Source organism: Alosa sapidissima, chromosome 22 (genome assembly GCF_018492685.1).
Source record: "Alosa sapidissima isolate fAloSap1 chromosome 22, fAloSap1.pri, whole genome shotgun sequence".
In the NCBI taxonomy this organism is placed as follows: Eukaryota; Metazoa; Chordata; class Actinopteri; order Clupeiformes; family Clupeidae; genus Alosa; species Alosa sapidissima.
Window position 1 is genome coordinate 18,877,455 of NC_055978.1, and position 26,905 is coordinate 18,904,359.

At 40.1% G+C, this 26,905-nt stretch overlaps 2 protein-coding genes and 1 long non-coding RNA gene across 6 annotated transcripts; 2 read left to right on the forward strand and 1 right to left on the reverse strand.

Annotated features, from left to right (window-relative positions):
* Window positions 1-586: 586 nt before the first annotated feature.
* On the forward strand, window positions 587-10,519 carry LOC121696918 (thymidine phosphorylase). Of its 4 annotated transcripts, none has more exons than XM_042078045.1 (11): window positions 616-703; window positions 921-968; window positions 3,451-3,616; window positions 3,899-4,101; window positions 5,969-6,067; window positions 7,302-7,431; window positions 7,579-7,697; window positions 8,017-8,179; window positions 9,104-9,331; window positions 9,579-9,719; window positions 10,020-10,519. In XM_042078045.1, exons 3-11 carry the CDS (start codon window positions 3,475-3,477, stop codon window positions 10,160-10,162), a joined length of 1,368 nt encoding a protein of 455 aa, XP_041933979.1. In that variant the 5' UTR covers window positions 616-703; window positions 921-968; window positions 3,451-3,474; the 3' UTR covers window positions 10,163-10,519. The 4 variants fall into 4 exon arrangements, with proteins under 4 accessions (XP_041933978.1, XP_041933976.1, XP_041933979.1 ...); XM_042078043.1 differs by having other exon boundaries at window positions 621-703; window positions 847-968; XM_042078044.1 differs by lacking the exon at window positions 921-968 and having other exon boundaries at window positions 587-703.
* Window positions 10,520-11,742: 1,223 nt separating this feature from the next.
* lsm8 (LSM8 homolog, U6 small nuclear RNA associated) lies at window positions 11,743-17,543 on the reverse strand. Its single transcript, XM_042078051.1, has 4 exons — window positions 17,388-17,543; window positions 16,685-16,725; window positions 16,458-16,585; window positions 11,743-12,391 (listed from the first exon to the last, which is right to left on the reverse strand). The coding sequence occupies exons 1-4, from the start codon at window positions 17,416-17,418 to the stop codon at window positions 12,301-12,303; spliced, it is 291 nt and encodes a 96-aa protein (XP_041933985.1). The 5' UTR covers window positions 17,419-17,543; the 3' UTR covers window positions 11,743-12,300.
* Window positions 17,544-19,764: 2,221 nt separating this feature from the next.
* Window positions 19,765-22,462, forward strand: LOC121696922. The gene is made up of 4 exons (XR_006026356.1): window positions 19,765-19,814; window positions 20,053-20,154; window positions 20,275-20,573; window positions 20,717-22,462. It is a non-coding gene; the product is annotated as an uncharacterized LOC121696922 (long non-coding RNA).
* Window positions 22,463-26,905: the final 4,443 nt, after the last annotated feature.

The window sequence follows — 26,905 nt, forward strand, 5'->3', positions numbered from 1 at the left end:
AAAGCAACGAGCATGATTACCCAGGCAACCAACATAGCAACCGCTTTATATGCGTTTTGGCTCATTGGATGTTGCGTTAATGCAGATAACTTTTGATCCTTGTGCCCGATTTTCAAAAATGAGGTTCTGTTGCAATCCTTTTGACGAACTGCAACTGATCAATCCCACTCTTGCAGTTCCTCGGATATGCAATTGTAGTTATTATAATAACATTCGTTTTTTTACGTGTTTCCACATCAACAAACTCACCTTTATGACCCAATAACGTTTTAGTCACTTAATAACTTAATGAGCTCTGCAGCTATGGTTACCATCCAGGTTTTCATCATGTCCATGCACCTCACGCTCAATGTTGCGTTATTGGTCATGCGAATAGAATTGTTTTTGTAGGCCTACATTTATACAACTTCTAGGCCTTCTCCCACTGTCCTATCCCACTGTTGTGAAGAATAGGCTACAGAATATGTACTGTAGGGGTCCACCAAACTTTTCTGCCCATCTGCAGGAATCTGTAACTGTGTGGAGGTGCGTCTTGTTAATGACTGACGTGTGTGATTATGACAGAAATTTCTCTGTTAGCATAGGACATAGTCCATTTGACCGATGTTCACTCTTTTGACAGAATAACAGATGTCCTGACAGGATAACCCACAGGACGTGACTTGCACACTGGAAGCCTGAAATCCCAGCCAGTTTTTCCTTGGTGAGATGCACTACCAGCCTATTCTTGACATCAGTTTTCTGCAGCCTGACATATTTTGTTTAGGCTTATGCTGTTAATTTAGTGGCAGTGGCACCATTCTAAAATGAATGTCATTGATAAAAGTTATTGATAACTTTATTAAGGTTATAGATAAGTGTGAGAGAACATCATCGCAACATTTTGCAAGATCATTTATCCCACACGCTCAACGGTTTAGGCCAGGGGTCTCCATTTGTTCCCTCCGAGAGCTACTTGGTGGCATGGGGTGAGTAAAGGAGCAAAAACTATTTTTTTCTAGTTGGAAAAGTGTCAAAGCTTCTAGGGTGCAGTTGTTCTGGTTTGAATATTGTTTACATGATCACATGAAGCCTTGGTAATATACTATATTACCATGGCTCCATGCTAGCAGTTAAGCACAACCTTAGTTCAGCTTAAAAAGAGCACTGATCAAAATGCTACAGGAGAGGGAGGGCGGAGAAAGAAAACAGGGTGTATTTCTCAGAAATAATCACCAATCTGTACATCTGCTTTTTGCAATGGGTATTTTGTAATTCCATGGTATTCTACAACTTTATACAGTAAATAATGGCTCAAGAGTGGATTATTGTGCAAGTCAATTGTCAGTTGTTCGCAATTTGGTTCCCCTCACTTTGAAAATATCTCCTGCGCCCCTGTAATATAGCCTTACAAAGGCATAGAAAGCAGACCAGACCCAAGGTTTTGAACATTTGCTAAGCTTTGGCCATAATATTTGGACGTATTTTCTATATCAATGCACACATTATGTTCATATGATTATAGTTATGGTTGTAATTTATTCTATGCTTCATATGGCATTAAAATGACACGCGGACACGGAAAAAAATACTATTAGCCGTTATTCTTAAAAAGAAAACATAAATAAACATTAGGGTAAGGCTATTTGCACCCCTGGTACAATTAGCAGTGTATGCTATTCGTACCCTGGTGCAATAAGAAGTGAATTCTATTCGTACCCCGTTGCACAAAGCAATGTGTCCTATTAGTACCCCGTCTGGTACAAATATCAATGTATGCTATTCGTACCCCGGTGCACACAGCAATGTGTCCTATTAGTAGCTCGTCTGGTACAAATATCAATGTATGCTATTCGTACCCTGGTGCACACAGCAATGTGTTCTATTAGTACCTCGTCTGGTACAAATATCAGTGTATGCTATTTGCACCCCTGTGCATTTAATCTGGCATATTGATCACAAAATGTAATAATATTTTTTTTTTTTTTAAAACAAGCAACATGTTTTTTTTTGTTGCTACATAACAGAGTGTGAATAGCTCAGCTGTGTAATAGACACTCTGAATAAGGTATGCTGTTTGCATCAATGTACAGTTAGAAGTGGATGCTATTCGTACCCAGGTGTTTATAGTACTGCATGCTATTTACACCCTGGTGCATGAACTAGCTAATTGTTGCAATCAAAACTTCCGTTTGAGAACCGATTTCTTGTTCAAATTGCGCGCCTTCTCTCCAGAGACGTTGGTACACATGCACACAAAGCAATGTGTCCTATTAGTACCCCGTCTGGTACAAATATCAATGTATGCTATTCGTACCCCGGTGCACACAGCAATGTGTCCTATTAGTAGCTCGTCTGGTACAAATATCAATGTATGCTATTCGTACCCCGGTGCACACAGCAATGTGTCCTATTAGTAGCTCGTCTGGTACAAATATCAATGTATGCTATTCGTACCCTGGTGCACACAGCAATGTGTTCTATTAGTACCTCGTCTGGTACAAATATCAGTGTATGCTATTTGCACCCCTGTGCATTTAATCTGGCATATTGATCACAAAATGTAATAATATTTTTTTTTTTTTTAAAACAAGCAACATGTTTTTTTTTGTTGCTACATAACAGAGTGTGAATAGCTCAGCTGTGTAATAGACACTCTGAATAAGGTATGCTGTTTGCATCAATGTACAGTTAGAAGTGGATGCTATTCGTACCCAGGTGTTTATAGTACTGCATGCTATTTACACCCTGGTGCATGAACTAGCTAATTGTTGCAATCAAAACTTCCGTTTGAGAACCGATTTCTTGTTCAAATTGCGCGCCTTCTCTCCAGAGACGTTGGTACACATGCACACTCACTCCGCCAAAACGCATCACACGGGAATCGAACCCCTGTCTCCCGCTTGCGAGCACTTGTCTGTGACCACTGCACTATCTGCTTCGACAACAAGTTGAGGTACAGGTAAACTTATAGTTTATAGGCCTGAACGTCATATTCACGAAATTTCTGTTAGCTAACAAACTGACGGTTGTATGTGTTCACTGAACAAAGATTATGAAAATAAAACACAACTTTTCCATCTCAACTTTAATTTGAACAGATATTAGTGCTGAAACCGTTCAGAATTCTTCACTTTCTGCTGACGAAAAAACGAATGTCGGCCATGTTTTTTGGGCACGCGAGCAACATGTTTTTGTTGTTATGTAACAGGGTGTGAATAGCCCAGTTGTGTGGCCAAGGCTATTCGTACCAGGGGTACGAATAGACACTCCGTAAACATTATCACATGTGTTCATGAATTTGTAAATATAATAGAACGGCAGGAGCCGATTCCACCTGCCATGTACATTTGGTCCCCTCCCAATGTTGACTCCATGGATACAGCCTTGTGTTGGATATCTAGAATAAATACTTACTCAGTTATTTGGGGGAAGTTCTTAGGAGTTTGTGTCCTGATCTGTCACTTGCAGCTGACGGTGTCGAGAGAGAGTGTGATGTCGTGCTCGGAAAAAGTGTGCGGTGCCAGTTTCCCGGAGCTGATACGTTGCAAGCGGGATGGCGGACAGCTTTCCAAGCAGGAGATTCGTTCTTTCGTACATGGGGTCAGGTCTGGGAGCATCCAGGAGGGCCAGATAGGTGCGTGTGCACTAGCATTAATTTTTCTGAAGTGGGACAATAAATAACATTTGAATAGCACTCGTGGATGATGAATTGATAGATGGCTGAATGTTGTGATGTATGACATCTTGAAAGAAATTAAATAAATGTGTACCTTTGAATGCATGCACATTTACTGTCTTTTTAAAATAGTTTCATATACTATTTCTCTTGGCCAGTTGTAGATTTATGGTAGATCCCATCCACAGCTAGAACAGATGTGAGTGAGAGCATAATGCTAAGTTTCCATGGAATCCCCAGGTGCTATGTTGATGGCGATTTGGCAGAAAGGTATGGTTGCAGAGGAGACCATGGCTTTGACCCAAGAGATGATGCTGTCAGGAGAAGTTCTGCAGTGGTCAAAGGCCTGGGAGGGGCGTGTGGTTGATAAGCACTCTACGGGTGGTGTCGGTGACAAGGTCAGCCTGCCCCTTGCCCCAGCCCTGGCTGCCTGTGGCTGTAAGGTGAGAGAGGAATCTGACCTACCAGTTTGTGATCAGTCCAAACCACAGTAGAAATAAACAATCTTTGAAGTCTGCCATTGACAAACATGGCAGATATACATTTTCTTCAGACAACAATACACTCTCACTTTTATTCACTGCAACACTGACATTTCAGCTACATTACATTTAGTCAAGCTGACTTACAACAATCAGAGTACAATAGTACAAAAGGTACAGTAACACTAAGATATTGTTAGTGCAGCTATACTATACTGCATACCTCTGCTTGAGGTTTGCTGTCTGAGAAATATTACATACTGTCAGAATTTGCATGTGAAACAAAGACGCTCAGATTTCATTCCTTTATGTCTTAACTTCTCAAACATAACAACATTTGAAGAGTTGGTTCTAAAATGCTATATCCTCCATTTTAATGAATTTTCATAAATCATTTCTTTACATTTTATTATTTGATTTATCTTTACTCAATCAAAACAACACAACTGCAATTGTATTGATATTACCTGAAATACACAATTAATTAACATGACTTATTAATGCTTTTAAAAATGGAGACATAGCGTTTTGGAACCAAACTCTTCATTTGTACTTGTCCAAATATAGCACAGCAGAGACAGTTAAATATTCCAGTTTCACTAAGCAAATATACCAGAGCAAAAGTCATGAGTATCCCTATCAGATGGGCAAAGTGCCACAGAGGTGCAGGTGTGTCTGTAGGAGATTACAGTTCAACATCTCTCTCATCCCCCTGTGTCTCTGTCTAGTAGGAGCCTGCAAAAATGATGAATGTGTCTTAATGTCTTTGTATTAGATTATTATTTGACAAGAATAATATTTACTAATGTAGATGGCCTACATAACAGCATTTATTTTAACACTAGGAACATTCTCATCATGATTTTAGACACAAAGGTCTTATTCTACATGCAACAAAGTCTTATTCTTATTCTGCAACAACAAAGCCCAATTTAACTATAAATCAACTGAGCAAATTCATGTAGTCTAATCATTCAGACATATATGTGCCAGAAATTCAAGCAGGTAAGCTAGCTTGTTTGACAATGACTGCAACCAAAGTCCTTATAGGCAAGTCCCCCCACTTGGAGGCCATCTTGGGCACACAGGAAGGGGCGGGATATAGACAACTGCCACATTGCTGTTATGAACTAGCTCCATGCATTTCTATGGAGGATTGTTTGAGTGCTGTGTCTCCTCATTACAAAGTCTCCGCTACAACCATGCCTTGCCTCTTACCTGTACGCATAGCTTCCCTTTCTTTGATTCAGGCAAATAAGTATCTGATGCCCATCTATAGGGGTTAATGGTATTTGAGTCTAATTGAAATCACTAGCAGATGGGCTCCCCCTATTAAGTCAGGTTCTGCTCAAGGTTTCTTCCTGGAATATGGGAGTTTTTCCTTGCCACAGTTGCCATATGGCGTGCTTGTGGGGGGTAAGAGGGTTAAGGCTGCCAGTCTTATGACGTCATTTTCTATATTTTTGATATGTTGCTGAGTATATCATAAACAGCAAAGAAAAGTGATTGATAATGACTGACTGACTATTATTGTGTTACATGCTTCAAATGTAAAGCACTTTGAGCTGCATTCTGTGTATGAAAGGTGCTATACAAATAAAGCTTTATTATTATTATTATTATTATTATTATTATTACTAGAGGCAGTCATATCAATAATGATTTCATTAACTAATTCCTGCACAAAGAGACTAGCCAGCAATCATGGTCAGATGTGCTGTTTTACAGGAGAGGTGGTGTCGCAAGAACACATCCTTCTGTTTTCTTTTACAATGCTAATGACATATTAATCAGTGACCCTGATAGTCATACTGATGATCCCATATAGGTGCCTATGATAAGTGGACGAGGGCTTGCCCACACAGGGGGGACTCTGGACAAGCTTGAGTCCATTCCTGGATTTACAGTCCTCCAGCCAGTGGAGAAGGTAACCCCCAAACACACACACACAAACAGCAACATGAACAATTGATTTGAGCCAGTTAATAACTATGCCTGTAAATCCAACCCAGTGTTCTAGTCTGTGTAATAAAATATTGTGATCGACAGTGTCAAATGCTGCACTATAGGTCCAGTAGCACTAGGACTGATGTTTGACCTGAATCTGGGTTTGAAGCGTATGTCATTGAAAACCTTAATAAGAGCTGTTTCAGTGTTGTGAATAAGAGATGCTGGTGAACCTTCTTGATCAGGGAAGAGGTGTTGAGGGTCCAAGAGATGTGATCATGTAATGCATACAGAGCAGCCTAAAGAGGAGGGTGTGTGTGTGTGTGGGGTGTGGGGGGTGGGGGGGGCATGATGCCAATTGGGAAGGAATGGAAAGTGACATGGGGTGAGTGAAGGAGCAAAAACTGACTTGTCTAGTTAAAAAGTGTCATAGCTTAGTTTAGGGTGCAATTGTTTTGTTTTGAATATTCCCTCCTTTGAATGTCCCTCTCAAAGTATACAGTATTACATTGAAAAAAAATCTCTCAATTCAGTGTAAAATGATGAGGAAATCAATGGTTTATAGCCTTTCTGTAGCGCTACCTGGACAGGTAAGGTTGGAATTGTATTCACCTGTCATGGCCCACTTTAATGATGCACCTTGAGACCATGTGAGGACTGCAGGCAGCACTGGGGACTTAATTAGTTAACTGCCACACCTAGGGAAGGTGCTGGCCACATGACACTCTCAAGTCCTAGGCTGCACTTCAGACAAGTACAAAAGTGGATATTTCTGACTTCGAATTAAAGTCAAGGTACATGGATGCGCAGCGAGGTTACAGGTAGGAAATCAGACTTTGAATGGCATTCCATTGAACTTCTTACAAGTAGTTTAGAAAAAATAGTAAGTCCGGAATGTAACTGAGAGCTTTCTAGTTAAAAATATCCAACTTACAAGTGATGTAGAACACGGCATCAGTCCCTTCAGTCTCCAAGATTAGGCCTTTATACACTACTGGATATGCACACTACTGCACTATTTGACACAATGACATCCACACACCCTGCCACCATATGCATACTCATTCCTTGATTTTGTTATGTTTGTCCTTTAATTTTAGAATCTGTTTATGTTGCAGTCACACACGCTAGACCACAACACCATCAATCTGTTTATACTGAAATGTAATCACTTCATGATTAATTAGTGGGACTGACCGGTGTGTCCTTCTCAGGTCCATCAGATCTTGGAGGATGTTGGCTGTTGCATTGTTGGTCAGACAGAAACTCTTGTGCCTGCAGACAGAGTTATGTATGCAATGAGAGACGCCACATCCACAGTAGACAGTCTACCACTCATCACAGGTATGCTATAGAACACACTTGTGTGTTTTCATTTACAGACCAAACTGTAACGTACTGTAAGCACAGAACTATAATGTAACTGTATTTTTCTTTGTGTGTGTGTGTGTGTGTGTGTGTGTGTGTGTGTGTGTGTGTGTGTGTGTGTAGGGTCTATCCTATCTAAGAAGGGGGCAGAAGGTCTGGATGCTTTAGTGTTGGATGTGAAGTTTGGCAAAGCAGCTTTGTATAAGGACTTACACAGTGCTCGTAGTCTTGCACAGTCAATGGTGGGTTTCCCTTGGGTGTCTTTCTGGGTTGTAAAAGGTGTTCTGGATTAGTGTTGGGACGTGTTTTAGTTTGCAGAACATTTCCTTTCGGACTGCAGCTCTTTCTGCACTTTCTTCTACTTTTATTGTTTAAACCAATTCCAACAATGATGACCACACTTTGGGTTTGGCTACATACTTATGAAATTCTCCAATGTGCTGCATTGTATCAAAGGGATACTTTGCAAAGTCAACACACTGATATTTTGTAACTACATACAAAATATATATTTTTATTGCCTGGCCAAACAATTTCCCAAATTCCCCCTTCTCCCTACAGGTAACCGTTGGCAACAGTATGGGCATACGAACAGGGGCGGTGCTTAGCCGTATGGATGCACCGATTGGCCGTCTGGTGGGAAACACATTGGAGGTGTGTGAGGCACTTGAGTGCTTAAAGGGACGTGGACCCGACGACCTGCAAGAGCTGGTCACTTCTTTGGGTGAGGGTCAATAGCCTTAAATACACAGTTGCAGACAGACAGACAGACAGACAGACAGACAGACAGACAGACAGACAGACAGACAGACAGACAGACACACACACACACACACACACACACACACACACAAGGATATAAGTAAAAAAATGAACACACTGTCCTGGGAAAATCTGTCTTCTGATTGAAATTCAATTGAAAATAACGTTGTGAACAGGTCCAATGTTGCAACGGTTAAAGATAAGAATTTGTATTAATAACACAGCAGGCTGCACCCATGACTATTTTGTTACACAGAAAAATGTTGATAATTGAAAAAACAAATATAACCCCTGCACCAGTGCAGCAAACTCTCACACATAGTGGTATTATCTGCCTGATACAGTAAGTAAGTCTATTGGTATCTTTGTTTGCATTTTTGTTCACAGACAAAAGTCAGTGACCAATAATATGCGTCACCCATGACTTTGCTGTAGTAGAAGATGGAGTGTGGATGAAAATGTGTCGTCTAATTTGTGTTGTTTTTCTATGTGAACAGGGCTTCTGCATTCTTTCCACGATCCAATGACCTTTTGTTTGCGTCTCACTAACCCCTTAGTGCTAAATGGGTACCCAGTAGCTTAATTGAAAATATGATGAAAAGAGGAATTCTTACATTGTGTTAAGATGGAAATGTGTAATTTAATCTGTTGTTTTTGTATGTGAACGGGGCTTCAGCATTCTTTCCACGATCCAATGACCTTTAGTTTGTGTCTCACTAACCCCTTAGTGCTAAATGGGTACCCAGTAGTTACATTGAAAATATGACGAAAAGAGTATTCCTACATTGTGTTAGCCTACTTCAAATTCACACTGAAGGTCCTGCTAAAATTACAAAAAGTGTGTTTTGTGTTGTTTTTACACACTGTTGTCACTTTTTGCGGCCAGGGGGTTACCTGCTATGGATGAGCGGGCAAGCTGCATCTTTGGAAAAAGGACAGAAAGCACTGGCTGAGGTCCTACGGAATGGGGCAGCCTTGCAGAAATTTGAGGCCATGCTACAGGCCCAGGGGGTGTCCGCGGATATCGCCCGATCCCTCTGCTCTGCACAGTGTGATTACTTCCTCCATCTGAGGCCAGCCGAGCATAAGACGGAGCTGACAGCACAGAGTGACGGTAATGCACAGTTTCACTCACCCACACACACTAGGGAGAACTGGAGTGTGTAAGGGTAGTAATTTTGTCCCTACAAAGCTCAGGTTAAATTCAGCATGGTAATGATTCAGATGCTTATATCCATTTCCTTTCAACAATAAAAAAACACTTTCTACAAACACAAATGGTAAGAAATATATGATCTTTAATTAAGATATTCTCGTTTCCTATTGTTAGAATGAATGTGTTGTCATTGTTTGGTTAACAGGTACAGTGATCGACATTGATGGCATGGTGGTAGCTCAAGTGCTCCACAAATTAGGAGCAGGACGCACAAAAGCTGGGGAAAACATCAACCACAGTGTGGGGGCAGAGGTTCTTGTTAACCTGGGGCAGAAGGTTAAAAAAGGTTAGCCCTACTAAATCAGTGTTGTTTATTGTGTCCTGATGATATAATCATCCAGGTGTCCTTGAAGATCACATATGCAACAAAAAACACCCAAAAAAAGCGCTTGGACACAGCCTAGAGACAATATCTGTCTGCTTATGTAAGCTATACAGTAGACCTAGGTAAAAGGTAGGAAAAAAGGTAAACAATGTAAAAAACACATGCACACACACTTACAAATATGCATGGCTATATGCATGGAGCCTGTGAAAGCCTAAAAAATTCAAACTATTCAGTGACCAAGTGGGCTGTGCTTTTCAGGAGAACCTTGGCTCCGGATCCACTACGATTGGCCCGCGCTGGATGCACAGCAACACTCTGACCTGCAGGCGGCCTTGCTAATTGGCAAGGCTGACAGTTACCATGCCAACCCTCGGGTGGCCGAATTTATTCTTCCTCAGTGATCCTGCATTTTAGCTTAGGACCTTCCCCCTTCCCCATGGGATTTGGGACAGTTGCACACAAGGCATCCATAATTCAAGACTTTAAAATATATTACCAAATGTTTTCCTGTTCACGAACCCCATTCATTTGAACATTTCTTCCTCTGACACATATGGATATTTACATGTGAACATACTAATAGACGGTGGAACCACTAGATAGTTGCCATGGTAACACCTAAAGACATCTTATAGATGTTAGGATGAAATTGCCTTGGCCTTCTTAAGTGATACTTACGGGCAAGTATGAGAAAGGAATAATGCTTATTCATGACATAACCCTTCATTGATTAAATAAATCTGAATTCTGTCAACAAAGTACATCTAATCTCTTATAATTAACAGTCTGATGAGATTTGTATGTGCAATTGTGTACAGTCTTATCATTTATGAAGGCATTCCAAGTACATGACTTGGTGACAAACTTGAGTCTGAACCTCTTTTAGATGTACCACTTACTCTGAGATGACTTGCAGGTTTGTTATTAAATCATATATTTGGAATGACCTTTTGAACAAACCAGACCAACTTTTAATAAAAACACAAGAAGAATGGTAACCATTTCCAGGAAAGGACATGAAGTTCAGCTTGATTTGAATCTGCCATATGGTGTAAATGACGCATACCCCCAATGACAACAATAGACATCAATCTTCTTTCTTTCTGTATTGATGTTAGGTTATCTATTAAATTATTCATCATACAAAGAGTAAAATTGTAACAGGTCATGTTTAGGAGGGACAGTAACATTTGTGGGAACAGCCATGCCTTCCTCTGACCAAAAGAGCATTTTGCATATAGTTTTAAAATTCCAGTGAGAATCTTTCAAACCAAGGGTGTTGCTTTATAGCAAATGTTACTTGTCTTAAAGGTTGTATCAACGATAGCGGAGATACGTCACTTCTGTTGATGTTCAAACCAGGGTTATGCACAATTTGAATTGCAATTCTGCTTCCTGTTTGCTACCTCAATTGAAATGCAAGTGAAATTCCAAGAATTGAATTGGTTTCTATTCAATTCTGGAATTTTGCACAAGCCTGGTTCAAACAAAACAGAGAGCTAGATTGCTACTCCCTTCCCCTCCCTCCCGTGCAATTAAAACTCCTAAACGTGCATCTCGTCGGTTATTGGCTGAAACACTTTATTTTGCTTTTGAGGGGTTGCCAACCCTGTTGGTAGCAATTGGTTTTATGTACAGATCTCGGAGACTAGGCTCCCTAGAGACACTTTTTTTGACGGCTGCTTATGGGTCAGGCAACTAGCGTATCGTTAGGAAAGATTAGATGAATGTGATCATTTATGTTTGGGCCTTCTTTGGGCCTGAAATCACTGATACAACCTTTAACTGTATTTACTGGCTTGCTAGTTGCAACCAATTGCAATGTGTGTTACAATTGTCCCTATCCGACCACTTGTACATACATTACAACGGTCGACAGTCTCTCCTATGCACTTGTTTTCATTTTGTTCAACACTCCTACCTTTTCTCATTTTAAAATACTGATCAACAGAAAACATCTGCATGTCAAAACACAACAAAGTTAAATATTAAACAGATTTTTATTCCATTTGCAGTAAAAAAAAACAAAAAAAACATCAATATTGTATGAAGATCCTTTGATCCTTCTACACGTGTCAACAGAAAAGACAGGTTTTTGGTTGCAGTCACACTGCTCCAGCTCTCATGATGCCTGTCTGACCAATAGAGGGGGTAGAATAGAGGACAAGAGGCCTATAGTCAGGAGAATGAAACCATGACACTTTTCTATGAAGAGGTTCACTTAGCCATATACCCCACCCAGATCTTAAGCACAGAAGTTTCCTTCAACCATGAGTGCTCCGTGGTAAGGATTTCAACTAAAAAAAGGCTCTTCGCAATGGCCCAACACTCTAGAATTCCCAACATTCTAAATTAGGCTGCTGGGTTTAGAGTGTTGGGAGAGACTTCTGTCTTTTACAGAACAGTAACTTGCTGATCATCTGACAGCAGGGTTTGTTTACAGTTGTTGAGGCAGTGTGAATTGGCCGTGTGTGTGTGTGTGTGTGTGTGTGTGTGTGTGTGTCTGGTGAGAGGGGGTGACTATGCAGTAGTCAAGCCATTAGTGGACTACAGAGTTGAGAGGTTCAGCTCGGATGTTGCCGAGGTCAAGGGCAGAGTCTGTTTCTTCATCAATCTCTCCAATCACTGCACTGAAATACACAAGACCAAACACATGATTACAACCCACAGGTGTTGAACACTGTTATTTACTAAATTAATGTACATTGTTAATCGTGTACATTTCTTTATTATTTACTTACAGTACCCTCCAGAATTATTGGCACCTTTGCTAAAGTTGACTACTGGTAAAACTGGTATAAAAATAATTTGCTGATTTATTGTAATCTCACAATAAAAAAAAAAAAGGAAAAATCCAAACTTGAAGGAAAGCAAATTTATTTTGAGAAAAAGGAAAATCTCAAAGAAATAAATATTTTTAACAAAAACACGTTGCTCACAATTATTGGCACCCCTGCTTGTAATACCTTCTTAAGCCTCCCTTTGCCAATACAACAGTGTGTAATATTCTCCTGTGGCACCCCATAAAGTTGGAGAATACAAAGCAAGGGATTTAGGACCGTTCGTCTTCACAAAATCTTCCCAGATAGTCCAGATTCCTAGGTCCACACTTGTGCATTCTCCTCTTTGACTCACCCCACTGTTTTTCTATGGAGTTTAGATCAGGGGACTGAGATGGCAATGTCTGAAGCTTGATTTTGTGTTCGGCAAACCATATTTGTTTTGATCTGGACGTTTGTTTTGGTTCACTGACCTGATGAATGATTCAATCATGACTAACTTTTAGTGTCTTGGCAGAGATTGACATATTTCCTTTGAAAATGTTCAGGTTTTTCTTGGTGTTCATGATACCATGCACCTTAATTAGGTTCCCAAGGCCTTTGGGAATAAAAACAGCCCCACAATAGCACAGCACCTCCACCATAATTCTCATTAGGCATGGGGTTCTTTTCAGTATAGTCATTCTTCTATGTACGCCAAACACACCTAAAGTGTTTCTAGCCAAAGAGCGCAATTTTCATTTAATTTGACAATAGACCACACTTCCAGACAAAGTCACTGTCCCATTCAGTAACTCCTGCTGTTTACATTGGTAATTAAATGACTTTACCTGGCATGCCCTCTAAATAATCTATTAGCTTTTGAAGATTTTTTTGGGGGGACTTGGTGACCCCAAGATGATACCTTGACTCTCCAACAGTGGTTCCTATGGAAGTGTTGGTCTATCTTATCCTCCATACTGTACGTCGGCAAGATAACCATGGGTCTTTGTCCAAGCATGTTTGTCACATTTCCAGATGATTAGAACCTTTTAATCCTTGTTTTTTAACTGTAAATATAGGCATTTTCAACAAAGTACCTAGTTTTCATAGACATTCTCTGACTTACAAATGTCAACACACTTTCTTTTTATTTAAATTTAGTGTATTCTCTTGTCTTTCCAAAGTTGAAAAAATGACTAGAGGATTTAGCCTCTGTGTGACTATTTTCATACTATAGTGAAAAAGAAAGTCATGATCTATTTCTGAAAGTTCACAGAAACTCTGATTAACTTAAATAAGTTTAAATTAGACAGGAAATGTTTCTGTTAGGTTTTGTATTTAAGATTTTTCAGGGGTGCCAATAATTGTGAGCAATGTGTTTTCATTAAAAAATGTTTATTTATTTATGAGATTTTCCTTTTTCTCTAAATAAATTTGCTTCCCTTCAAGGTCGGATTTTCCTACTTTTTTTCATTGTAAGATTACAATAAATCACCAACAGATTATTTTTTATACTGGTTTTTCGTCAACTTTAGCAGAGGTGCCAATAATTCTGGAGGGTAGGCCTACTGTATGTTTCTCACTGGAATTGAGCTACCTTCTTGCTGTACCGAACAGTTACCAACAACATGGTTACATGTCAAAATTAAGCATCTCGACATTACAGTACATAACTTCTACAGGGATTGTTACTCAAACTCATTATAAGTTACATGTTAACTAATAAATAACATTATGTATTTCAGACCAAAAGGTGTGTATAATAGTGGTTCTCCGTCCTCAATTCACCCCTTCAGCCCCAGCTTGTATTCCATCTTTTCTTGACCTGTGTCTAACTCAATGACAGGTCCACCAAAGATCCTTGATTACCGCTTCAACCCTATCTGGTTCCACAATGCCATTTCAAGTCGGCATTTTAATTACACTCATTTCAGATATACAGAGAACAGATTTTTCATCCAGCACTTGGTAAGTCAGTAGAACCTGTGTTTACCAGTATGTTATTAGGCTGATGCTTTTGTCCAAAGTGGCAGTATATAAACACTACATTATTAGCAGACATGGGCAGTATTTCAATTATATGTATTTAAAATATGTATTTAATTACTTTAGCGTATTTTGTAATTTGTATTTTGCAGGATTGGAAAAACTCAAATGTAGTTTGTAACAAAATACTTTTCAACTACTTAATTCAACTACTTAAATACTTCTCAAATAAGCCAAAATGTAATCACTCAATTGAATATATACTACCCGCTATAACCATGACAATAGGCAATGCTTATCATAAAGCCAAAGGCCAGAATCTTGGTGAATTTGGTTTAAAGAATAGGCTGGGTGCCAGGAGATATCTTTTGGGCAATTCCCTGTATTCAACTGTAAAGTTGACCTAAACATTTCATTTCCTTTTAGGAAGAAAAGCATGAAATGTTTACCCATTTTCCATTTTTCTTGCTGTGGTATGCCACATTGTGACCAACTTAAAAGTGTTAGATCCAACTTTCCTCTATTACGATCCCCTCTGAACATTTGTAAAGTTGAAAAAAATGAAAAGAAAAGTCAATTGGGAGTGGGAGCCAAAATGGTCATCTTTACCATCCTTCTGTAAGGACAACATGGGGTGTAAACCCAATTTGTTTGTTTATGTCAATTTTTGTCACCCTGTAGACAACGTAAAGCCCCTTAGAACATGTCAGGAAGTTGAAAGAAATGAAAAAAGTAACTAGGAGCTTGAATTCTCAGGTGTGTTAAGTGCTACAAGACTACAATTTGAAAACAATACAGATAAGATACTGAGGAAAAATTTTAGGAACACGGCTTTTGACCCCATGACCTTGAGTACCTAATAGCTGATGTTCATTCTTACTGCAGGACAGTATTAAAACTTGGATTTGACATGAGGATTTATGTAAGGAGTAACATCCGCTGTGGTGTCCTGATATGCAGAAATAATGGAGGAGACGGAGACAAAGACCTCCCGGAGTGGAATTCTCTTCCAAGTAAATTAATTCCGTTTATACAACAATTGGGTTCTATGGAACTATTTATTTGTTTCTGATTGGCCGAGAGACGTCCTTATAGGTTGCTATTCTGTTTATCCCCCATGTTGCCAGTAGGCATGCATTTATAGCACAACAAGGGAAATGTAGTTCAGTTTAAAACAGTTGATTCCACTGTTGCGAAGCCTGCTTGTCAGTTCAATCATTGTTTACATTGATATGGTATGGAGATTACATTTTTTCCCAGATCTACTTCATAGGTGCCCTAATGTACAGAATTAATAGCCCCCTGCCAGCCAATCAAAAATAATATTTCTTGTCTCTTGGGGATACATTTTCAATAATATGTCTTGTTAGTATACCATGATTATTGTGTGGGTATTTTTGTGGGTATTTTCCAAGTTACTAATTACTTGTATTTTAATTAAATACATTTTTCACATCAGTATTTTATTTTGATACATTTCATGAGCCAGTATTTGTAATTTGTAACAAAATAGTTTTTGATGTATTTGTGCCCACCTCTGATTATTAGATTGTTAAGCTTTATAAGCTTACAACATTGCTGGAGAGGTGGGTAGCATAATGATAGCTTTCAAATAATGCTGTGGACATGGACATTATTCCTCAATAACCCAGCATGCATATAGATAGATAGATAGATAGATACTTTATTGATCCCAAAGGGGAAATATGAAAGTGCTAATGCAATAACCTGGTGTTCAAGAATCCTAATACCATAAGCATATCAACTAGTGCTGGCAGAAATGTATGCATATTTCTATTCCCTGTTCTACATCAAATACTCACAATCCTATCTTTGCAGCCCCAATAGCCCAGACTGTCATCATAAAATATACTGTATGTTCTAGTAGTTGGGTTTACGTGTTTGTGTGCTGAACTGTTACCGTGTTAACTGGACAAATGCTACTTACACATTGTCTCCTCTGACTATATACAGTCCAAGAACCACCTGCTCCACTCCTTGAGTTGAACTGAACACCCGCTCGTGGCTCTCATCCAAGATCAGGTTGATAGTCTGATCGAAACCCTTCAGTGTGCCCTGCAGGTGACGTTGATAATACACATTAGCACAACAACACCACGATGCATGCTTTTCATACCAAAATGAAGTTTTCATTACTGTAAGAAAAGTACCAACCACGATCATTCTCCCGTCCGACGTAATGATGGCCACGGTCCCTTAAAAAAACGGCCGTTAAAGAAAACAAACGCAGCTAGCATTACAGTGGGATGTATTAACTTAACTAGTAGTTGATGACCTAATAGCAGTCAGAAGCTAAAATGAGATAAGCATGATTTGTTAGTTTCCAGAAGCTATTTACTCCCATTGCACAGATAATACTGGAGCATAGACATACAGTCTATATACTGGACAGCACTGCCTAAAGTAACGCTTGCCAGTGTATAACGTTAGCAGCTAACGTTAGTATACAAATCATGTTGTTTAGCTTGTTGGCTAGCTAGCCAGTGTATAACGTTAACGTTAGTATACAATTCATGTTGTTTAGCTTGTTGGCTAGCTAGCCTATCTTTCACGCAATGCTAACTTATATTGAACAGATCCGATTACAAATATTAAGGATTCAGGCTCAGTCATCTCGAACAAGATAAATAGATAATCAGCATTGCTATCCACACACAAAATGTATTTAAACACTAATTTCAGCGTTTGAACCATGTCCAAGTGGGTTAAGTTAGCTGCATTAGCTAGCTAGCTAACACTATCCTACAAGGAAACCTTCCTAATGTTACACGAGCATGAATATGGAAGAGATATCAGATCATAATCATAGTGTCTTGACAGTAAGATAAACGTGTAGTATTAACAGATTAAAGGATACGGTTAATGTAACTTTCCAAGGCTGTTGACATGGTTGATCCTGTGAAAGTTTAAATCCACCCGGGGTTCAGTTTCAATGCGCAGGGAACCATTTGGCGACGTTCACCCAACGAAGAATCGCCGTTACGCAGACTGTAATAATCTACTGAAGTTGAACTGAGAGAGACAGTAGTAGTCGATGTGAAATAATCAAACTAAATAGGCTACGCAGTGTTTCTCAAAGTGTGGTCCGCAAGCTATCCCAAGTGGTCCGCGGGCAGATGTGGTAAAATATAAATGTGTTGTTTGCAATATTGAACCAACTTGTATGTAAATCCAAACAGTTCTGCGACACTGCCTATGTAAGATATGCCAGTTTAAATCATATGAATTTTCTGACAGAATAAGCAAGGTGCCAAGACAATAAGCAAGGTTGTTTAGTGAGTATGCCTATTGTGTAATATACTGTTGAAGTAGGTCTACTGTTTTTTTTTGTTTTTTTAGCTACAGGTGGTCCGTGAGGTTTCTTTTTATATTATTGGTTAAATGGTCCTTGGTCTGAAAAAGTTTGAGAAACACTGGGCCACAGCAGAGCCCGTTCTTTAGAATGCTTATTCTACAACATTCTAATTACAGTTTTGTCAGTATATTTGCTGAAGGATCATGCATAAAACAACCCTCATTTTAACTTATTTCCACCAACTGGATTTTTGACAGACTTTTACTATGGCGTTTAAATCACCAATTGAAATATAAAAATGTGAAAATAAATTTTGTTGCAATTAGTTTTGGGTCAGACTTTACTTTGCCTGAACTATCTGGATAACAAACTGGACTGGAAGTGCAACACTGAGGCTGTTTATAGGAAGGGACAGAGCAGACTTTATGAGGAAGCTTAGGTCTTTTAAAGGGAAACTTGGCAGGATTTCCCCCTCTGCTGGAGAAATTGTGCATTATGCTATTTCAAACTGTGGAAAAAGGTAATGATAAAGCACATGGATTTGTTTACAAGCTAGCAAAACGGTTAGCATAAGTTCGGTAGACAATGTGGATGTTACAAGGTAAGAAACACGATTTAAAACAAGTTTCTTGTTTCTCACTTCTCTTTCCGGGACGGTAGTCTCAATGTTGCAAGGTTGGTTTTCCGCCTGGGGACGCTAGGGGCAGCGGGAAAAGTCACCATTTTCACCGGAACAGGTCATTTAACCATCCAAATGATTTCTAAACGGGTTTATTACGTTGAAATAGTTGCCAAGTTCCTCTTTAATGTGTGCAGCAGGATGTTGAACATGTTTTACCAGTCTGCTACCAGTCTGCTGTTTCTACCATTTTCTTTGCAGCCATGGGGCACCAGTATCAGGGCAAATTACACCAAAAACTCAACAAGTTGATTTAAAGAGCTGGCTCTATAATTGGAAATAGCCTACACTTGAACCCCTAGAGTTAGTTGTTGATAGAAGGATGTTGCAAAAGCTCCTTAACATTATGGACCTATAACACCTCACATCCACTGAACGACTGGTCAAACAACAGAGTGTTTTCAGCTGGAGGTTGTTCCAACTTCGCTGTAACAAGGACCGTTATAGAAAATCATTCCTGCCACGCCATAGTTATAACTATTTACAACAACTCCCCTTTGTGCCGTGAGAGAAAATCTTATGCTGAGAGACAATGCAGTTTACAACCTCTTTAACAGAGACTATCCAATTGTATTTATTTTTTTAACTTGTATGTATGTGTGATATATGTTTATATTATTAATTGCTGCTGTAGGCTAACACCATAATTTCCCTCTGGGGATGAATAAAGTAATCTATCTATCTATCTATCTATCTATCTATTAGCTCCATTGTGGTAGGTTAATAATAATGTTTATTATTGCTATTAAAATATAAAGTAGTCTTAGTTGTAGCAATTAGTTCTAGAATCATTATGATGCATGTTATGTGTCATAATCCAACAATGCTCAAAGTTCTATGGTTGTCATGGTGATTATGGAAACATTTAAAGGTCCAGTATGTAGGAAATAATGGAAAATAAACTGTAACCATTCCAAAAATGATCACCATATGTTGTCAGAGAGTAAGGAAACACGACGAATTGAAGTAATGGCTTATTTGACAACATGACTCTAACCCGTAAAACCCATGAAAAAAATGAGTTACGGGGCTGAATCTCTTGGAATTTTCGTTTATGTTTTGAACGATTAATTCTAGAATAGTGTATTAATAATGGGCTAGCGCGTCCTCCTATTTGGGTTGCCAAATTAGCAAAGGCCAACTGTCAACAGCTGTCAGTTGTAGTCATGAACGCCTACGAGAGGCAGGAACATTTCCAAAATTAAAACAAGAAACAAATTAAGTGGACATCGGAGGAGCTTCCTGAGATGGTGACGTCTTCGTCAAACGAAGAATATCAAGTCTGACGCAGAGCTGGCCATATTTCTCAGGTAGCCTAAGCTAAACTTCATCTGCATCGCTAACTTCAGCTAAATATGTTACGTTGGTTAGAGAGGTATTTTTTGTTACTGTTTCCGTAATGTGTAGCTGGGTCATGGTTGGAGAAACGTTAAAGCAGATGCAGGTCAACTAACGTTAGCTAAGTCTTCATTACATCTGGCAACCCAGAAGAGGCTCGCGTCTGGTAGTCTTGAGAACGTTCACCAGTGTTTTGATTTTGGCCTACAGAACGTTCGGTAACAATCCTACAAATCGCACCTTTAAAAGGGGATGCCAGAGGTTCAGATCTTCATTCTACAGCAATCAGTCAACAAGTACAGATGATTACAGGTGTGCCTAATGTAATAGCCTTTTCGTTGTGTCAGCATTTTTTAATATAATAATAATAATAATAATAATAATAAGCAAAAGACAGTCTCACCTGAGCCAAATGATGTATCTCTTCCACAGAACAGTGGTACAGATACAGAGAAAGAAAGCCAAATAGCATAGATCACAAGACCTGGTGATCCAACCATGGCCGAAAGGTCTGTTAGGATTTCATGTGTCCCATCTGAAGGGCAGCTGGACACCAACTTCCAGGAGGGGAGGCTGAGGAGGCCGACCCCTGACAAGAGAGAGCTGGATCAGTGGGTGAAGGAGCTGGAGAGAAAGGTGGCGAGGGACAGGATGAGGGACGAGCTGCGGCGAATGAGAGAGGCTGTGCACAGAAGGAGCAAAGAGATGTGGGCAAGACAGTGGGAGTGGCAGTATGTAGGCTACTCTATACATTTATAAGCTGATACTGGAAGTTTATGTACAAGCAAGATGCTTATGTTTGAGATTGTCCGGCATTTCGGTTCATTTATGATGTATGGGTTCAGTCATTAACACAGTGTTTTTAAATCCACAGTATCTGTCAGGTGGAACTGAAGAAAAAGCAGGAAGAGAGAGAGAGAGAGAAGGTGCCCAGCTGACAGGACTGGAGGAGAGGGTGATGAGAAAAAGAGATGACAACATGGCAACGCTGAGAGAGCAGGAGAGAGTGATGAATGATATCAAGAAAAAAGCAGTGGAGGAAGAGAGACAGATAAGGGAGATGGAAGAGAAAGTGAGAGAGTGTGAGAGAGTGTTGAGAAAACACATGAAGGAGGAAGAAAGACACATAAGAGACATGGAAGAAAAAGTGAGAGAGCAGGAGACAATGTTGAAAGAAAAAGTAAAGGAGAACAAAAGACAGATAAGGGAGATGGAAGAGAAAGTGAGAGAGTCTGAAAGAAGTGTTGAGAAAACATGTGAAGGAGGAAGAAAGATTGATACAAGAGGTGAAAGAGAAAGCGACAGAGCAGGAGAGACTGTTGTGAGCAAAGGCAAAGGAGGAAGAAAGAGGGATGAGGAAAATGGCAGAGAAAGTGAGAGAGAAAGAGAGAATGCTAAGAGAGATGCAGAAAACAGCAAAGGAAGAAGACATGAAAATGAGAGAGATAAAAGAAAAAGCCAGCAAACATAAGAGAATCTTCGGAGAGCTGGAGAGAACAGCGAAGGACCAGGAAACAAAAATGAGAGAAATAGAAGAGAAAGTGAGTGAGGAGGAGCAAATGTTGAGAGAAAAAGTGAAAGAAGGAGAAAGATGCAGAGAAGCAGAAGAACAAGTGGCAGAGCAGGAGAGAATGAGAGAAATTATGAAAAAAGCGATGGAGGAAGAAAATAAAATGAGGGACATGGAAGAGAAAGCAAGAGATCGGGAGTCAATTTTGAGAGAGGCAGAGAAAAAAATGAAGGAAAAAGAACAGAGAAAAGAGATGGAAGTAGAAGTGCGAGAACATGAGAGAATGTTGAGAGAATGTTGAGAGAAAAAGTTAAGGGGACAGAAAGACAGACGAGCGAGATGATGGAGAAAGCGAGAGAGCAGGAGAGAATTCATCTAGAGATGGAGAGACAACCAAAGGAGGAAGAGAGACGAACGAAGGAGATGGTAGAAGCAGCAATAGAACGGAGGAGAAAACTGAGAGAGATGAAGAATAAAGCAGAGAAGGAAAGAGGAATGAAGGTAGAGAAAGCGAGAGAGCAGGAGCAAACTATGGAGTCCGAGGACTGTGGCGCAGAGCACGACACATACACATACACAGACTCAGGCGATTCTTTGATGGATGAGGAGGAAGAGAAGGAAGCAATCAAGAGACGAGAACAAATGGGTGAGAGAAGACAAGAAGAAAAGCTTAGAGAGAAGATCTTATTGGCGGTCGAAAGGGAAGATCCTCATTAGCTTACGAGAAAGAGAGAGAGGAGAAAATGGCAAAGGAGAGCGAGGAAGAGAGAAAGTTGAGAGAGGCAGAAGAAAAAGCAAGAGAGCAGGACAAATTAAGAAAAGAGATGAAGGCAAAGGCTGAAGAAGAGGAAAGGAGAAGGAGAGAGATGGAAGAGGAGCGATTGAGAAATGCGAGAAGGAGGCGGCGGGGACCGAGGGAAGTGTTTGAGGAGTTCTATTTTTCGCTCATAGTAACATTTTTTGACCTTAAACGGCATTATAAATAAAAACGTACAAAGGTCTCGTTTAGTTCTTTTGTTAAAATGATTTACACTTGGTTCACATTTTACACAGTGTCATATATTTTTTTTAGAATTGGGTTTGTAGGCTAATAAAGGCATTTGCACATTGCATAGACATAACCATTTTATTTGCAATGCACCTTCCCCACACCAAAGACAACATTTGAATGCTGAACACAGTGAGTGAAGCAATCATAAGGTAGCATCAGCAGAAAATCACAACAGACATTCTAAACCATGCATGCAGCTGGAAAAATATCAACTAGGCCTAACATCACACGTTACCATATAAGACATTTCACACATACTTACACTACCGTTCAAGTTTGGAGTCACTTAGAAATGTCCTTGTTTTCATCATTAATGTTGTAAATGACTGTTGTAGAAAGTAATGGCTGATGTTTAATGCAATATCTACATTGCCCATTATCAGAAACCATTCACCCAATGTTCCAAGACACATTCTGTTTTACTAATCTGATAAAATTCTTAAAGGCTAACTGAGAAAACTTTGGAGAACCATTTTGCAATTATGTAAGCACATAATGTAATCTGAAAACTGCTGCCCTGCAAACAATACAACTCTCAGCTCTTGGAGTGGAATGGAAATTTCTAAGTGACCCAAAACTTTTGAATGGCAATGTACATAAAAAACAAACATTGTCATGATAAATAATGTCCCGTGTGCTTGGTTTCACTTTAACAACAGTAACATATTGCATTCATATAGCGCTTTTTCAAGACACCCAAAGCACTTCACAATCAAGAGGGAACCTCACTAACCACCAGCAATGTGTAGCACCCACCTGGGTGATGCACGGCAGCCATTATTGCACACCTGACGTGGAGTTGCTTGCCATGTCATTCAGACCCAAATATTTGCCCCATGAGATTAGTCAGCTGGCCCTGTTGCTTGTTTACGCCCCCCCCCCCCCCCCCCCCCCTCAGGCAACGTCATGCGCATCCGAGACCATAGCTGCAAGTGTCCACAAAATTGAATGTGCATCCCCTGACTCCCCTGTTCCTGTCCTTGGGGATTTTAATGCCTGTACATTAAATCAAATTCTTCCGACTTACCAACAGTACGTTACATGCTCTACCAGAGGCCATAAAACAATCAACCTCTGTTATGGTAATGTAAGGAATGCATACAAGACATGTAAAAAACCTCCTCCCTAGTCTGACGAGCCCTCCCAGTATTGCAGACCACAACGTTGTCCATCTTATCCCCATCTATCGCACCAAGCTGCAAAGGGAGGGTATCATAAAGAAGCAGGTAAAAATGTGGGACACTGCTGCAATTTTGGGTACAATTGTGTGAGGTGCTAATGCAGAGAAGTCTAGAGGAGGCAATTGATGTGGTTACTGACTATATAACTTTCTGTAAGGAGATGGTTGTCCTCACTAAGACTGTTAAGGTTTTTTTCTAACAAGCCCTGGATAACAAAAGCCCTGAAATCAACCCTGAATGAAAAGAAAATTGCATTCTTCACCGGAAATAAAATTGAATCCAAGCTCATTCAAAACTGAATAAAAAAATAAAAGCAGCAAAGAAGGAATACAAGGAGAGAGTTGAGAAACTCTTCCAGGAGGGTAAGCCAAGAGAGGTCTCAAAACCCTAGCTGGCCTCCCCAACAACAACTCGGCTCCACCCACCACCGGGGCTAAAGACTGTGTTGTCATGGCAGAGAACCTTAACCAGTATTACTGCAGGTTCAGGAAGTTGGACTACACACAAGAGAGGGAGAAGCTAATGGAGGAGCTCTCCGCTAGGATGCCGGGCTATGTAAACCGAGTGCTGTAGCAGACGGAGGTGGAGCTGGTGCTGAGAAGAAAGAGACCAAATAAAGCACCAGGGTCAGACCAGATCTATGGATGCTTGCTGAAGGCCTGCAGAATCCAGCTTGCTGGTGTCAGCTCTTCAACCGTTCTCGTTTTTTCCCATGGTTTATTTTGATTTTTTTACAGTTACAAAATCCATGCAAAGATAGAATCAGTAAATATACGTATGCATGTAAGATACATATGCAATTTAGATTAACAATACAGTCAAATACAAAAAATAAAACAAAATCAATAAAGAAAGACAATATTATAAACTACACCCACACCCTCCCCTCCCACCCGCCCACCCATCCTGAGCTTAGGTTGCGACAAAAAACAAATATACAAGCAAATCCAGACAACAATGCAGTAAAACAACACCAAACCAAACCAAACAAAACAAAAAACGAAAGACAGACGGTTATGGTCCTATGTCAAAAAACATATGTGGGAGGGATGAAGTCTAGGGTCAACTTCACCAGGCTATAGGCATTTTTATGGCCATTGATGAATTATAAAGCCTCAGGAGGCTGTAGGACCAAGGAGTCAACATAAGCAAGAAAAGGCTGCCAGACTTTATCAAATTTCGACACAGCGCCTCTCTTCAAGTGTCTAATCTTTTCAAGCTTTGAAAAAAATAGCACATCTCTTATCCATAAAGAGTGTGAGGGAGGATATTTAGCTTTCCAGTGAATCAAAATTAACCTCCTAGCTATGAGTAAAAGAAATGCAACAAAGTCTGATTTAGACCTAGATAATTTGACAGTGTCAGGAAGGACACCAAACAAGGCCGCGACGGGACATGGCTCTAATTGTATCTGCAGCACGTCTGAGACAGAAGAAAATACAGAACGCCAGTATGTATACAAAGAGGGACATGTCCAAAACATATGCACCAAAGTGCCACGGTGCTGACGGCACCTATCGCAAATTGGATCAGTGTTGGGGATAAACACGGGATAGTCTGGCCTTGGTCCAGTACACACGATGTAAAAGCTTACATTGAATCACCCCATGCCTAGCACACACTGAAGATGAGTGGACACGGCCAAGAATAGACCCCCCGGCCAGTGTCAAATCCATCCCCAGATCTTGGGACCAGAGGGTTAAAAGGGATTGGTCAGGAGGAGAACATAGAGATAGTATAACTCTATACAGTGTGGATACCAGCCCCTTGATTAAAAGGGGCAACTTAAAAATCCTATCAATAGAAATATCTGCAGGCATATTAGGAAAATCTGTGTATATCTTTCTATAAAAGTGTCGTACTTGTAAGTACTTAAAAAAATGAGTACGGGGAAGCTCAAATTTCTCAACTAGCTGTTCAAATGAGGCAAATACACAATCTACAAACAAGTCCCTAATTGTGACTAGGCCCTTCTGGTGCCACAGCCTGAAACCACCATGCTCCATAGAAGGAGGGAACAGTGGGTTGTAGCTAAGCGGCATGTGGAGAGATGGAGTTTTGATTCCCAAATATTTACAGAACTGTTTCCAAATACGCCTTCAACCGTTCTCTGGCTGAACACTCTATCCCCTCAGCCTAGAAATCTTCCATCATATGCCCTGTGCCTAAAAAGAGCAACCCCACCTGTGACAATGACTATCGACCTGTGGCTTTAACGTCTGGTCATGAAAAAGCTTTGAGAGGCTTATTCTCACACAACTACAGGCAGAGGTCAGTAAGCACGCCTATCTGCTACAGTTTGTGTATAAACGTCACTAAGGGGTGGATGACGCCACGCTAACATTGCTGCACAGAGCTGTACACCCACTTTGAGAAGCCCAAGTCATTTCTACGACTTATATTTGTGGACTTTTCAAGTGCTTTTAATACTGTGCAACCCCATCTGATGGGACAACAACTTATCCGGATGGATGTCAACCCCACCTCATTCTCTGGGTGTTCTCATTCCTGACGGATAGACACCAGAGAGTGAGAGTCAATGGCCACCTCAGCTCATCCAGATGAATTTCAACAGGTGCTTCACAGGCCTCTGTCATCTCACCTGTTCTCTACACACTCTACACCAGTGTTTCTCAAAGTGTGGTCCGGGGACCACTGGTGGTCCGCAAGCTAGCCCAAGTGGTCCGTGAGCAGACGTGGTAAAATATAATATAGATGAGTTGTTTGCAATATTGAACCAAGTTGTATGTAAATCCAAACATTTCTGCAACACTGCCTATGTAAGGCATGCCAGTTTAAATCATATAAATTCTCTGACACAATAAGCAAGGTGCAAAGACAATCAGTGAGTAGGCCTATTGTGTAATTTACTGTTGAAGTAGGTCTACTTTTTTTTTTTTTAGCTAGGTGGTCCGTGAGGCTATTTTTATTGATTAAGTGGTCCTTGGTCTGAAAAAGTTTGAGAAACACTGCTCTACACCAGTGACTGCAGAAGCACAAAACCAGACATTACATACATTAAGTACTCTGAAGACACTGTCATCATGGACTCCATCAACTCACCAGATCAGTTACAGTCTGAGCTGACTGCTTTTTTAGACTGGTGCTAGGCTAAGTCTCAAACAGTAAAACTGCACAAAGTCTAACAGGTGTGGTAGTTAGTAGAACTTGGCATAAGATGCTCCCCGAGTTGTTCCTCGATCCGTCTCGAAGTCCAAACCTGAGACAAAGCCTGTTATACTAAAACATATGAATGTAAATCATGCCAACGTGGAAAGTACCCACCATTGCACAAAAACCAGTTCTGATAGAAAGATGGAA

Excerpts from the sequence above, each read along its gene's own strand:
- LOC121696918 (XM_042078044.1), top strand. The coding sequence starts at position 3,475 with ATGTCGTGCTCGGAAAAAGTGTGCGGTGCCAGTTTCCCGGAGCTGATA. Across the intron at positions 3,617-3,898 it reads CATCCAGGAGGGCCAGATAG|GTGCTATGTTGATGGCGATT; the intron begins GTGCGTGTGCAC and ends TGGAATCCCCAG. Across the intron at positions 9,720-10,019 it reads GGGGCAGAAGGTTAAAAAAG|GAGAACCTTGGCTCCGGATC; the intron begins GTTAGCCCTACT and ends TGTGCTTTTCAG.
- lsm8 (XM_042078051.1), bottom strand. The coding sequence starts at position 17,418 with ATGTCAACAGCCTTGGAAAGTTACATTAACC. Across the intron at positions 16,586-16,684 it reads CGGACGGGAGAATGATCGTG|GGCACACTGAAGGGTTTCGA; the intron begins GTTGGTACTTTT and ends CGTCACCTGCAG. Across the intron at positions 12,392-16,457 it reads ATAGTCAGAGGAGACAATGT|TGCAGTGATTGGAGAGATTG; the intron begins GTAAGTAGCATT and ends TGTGTATTTCAG.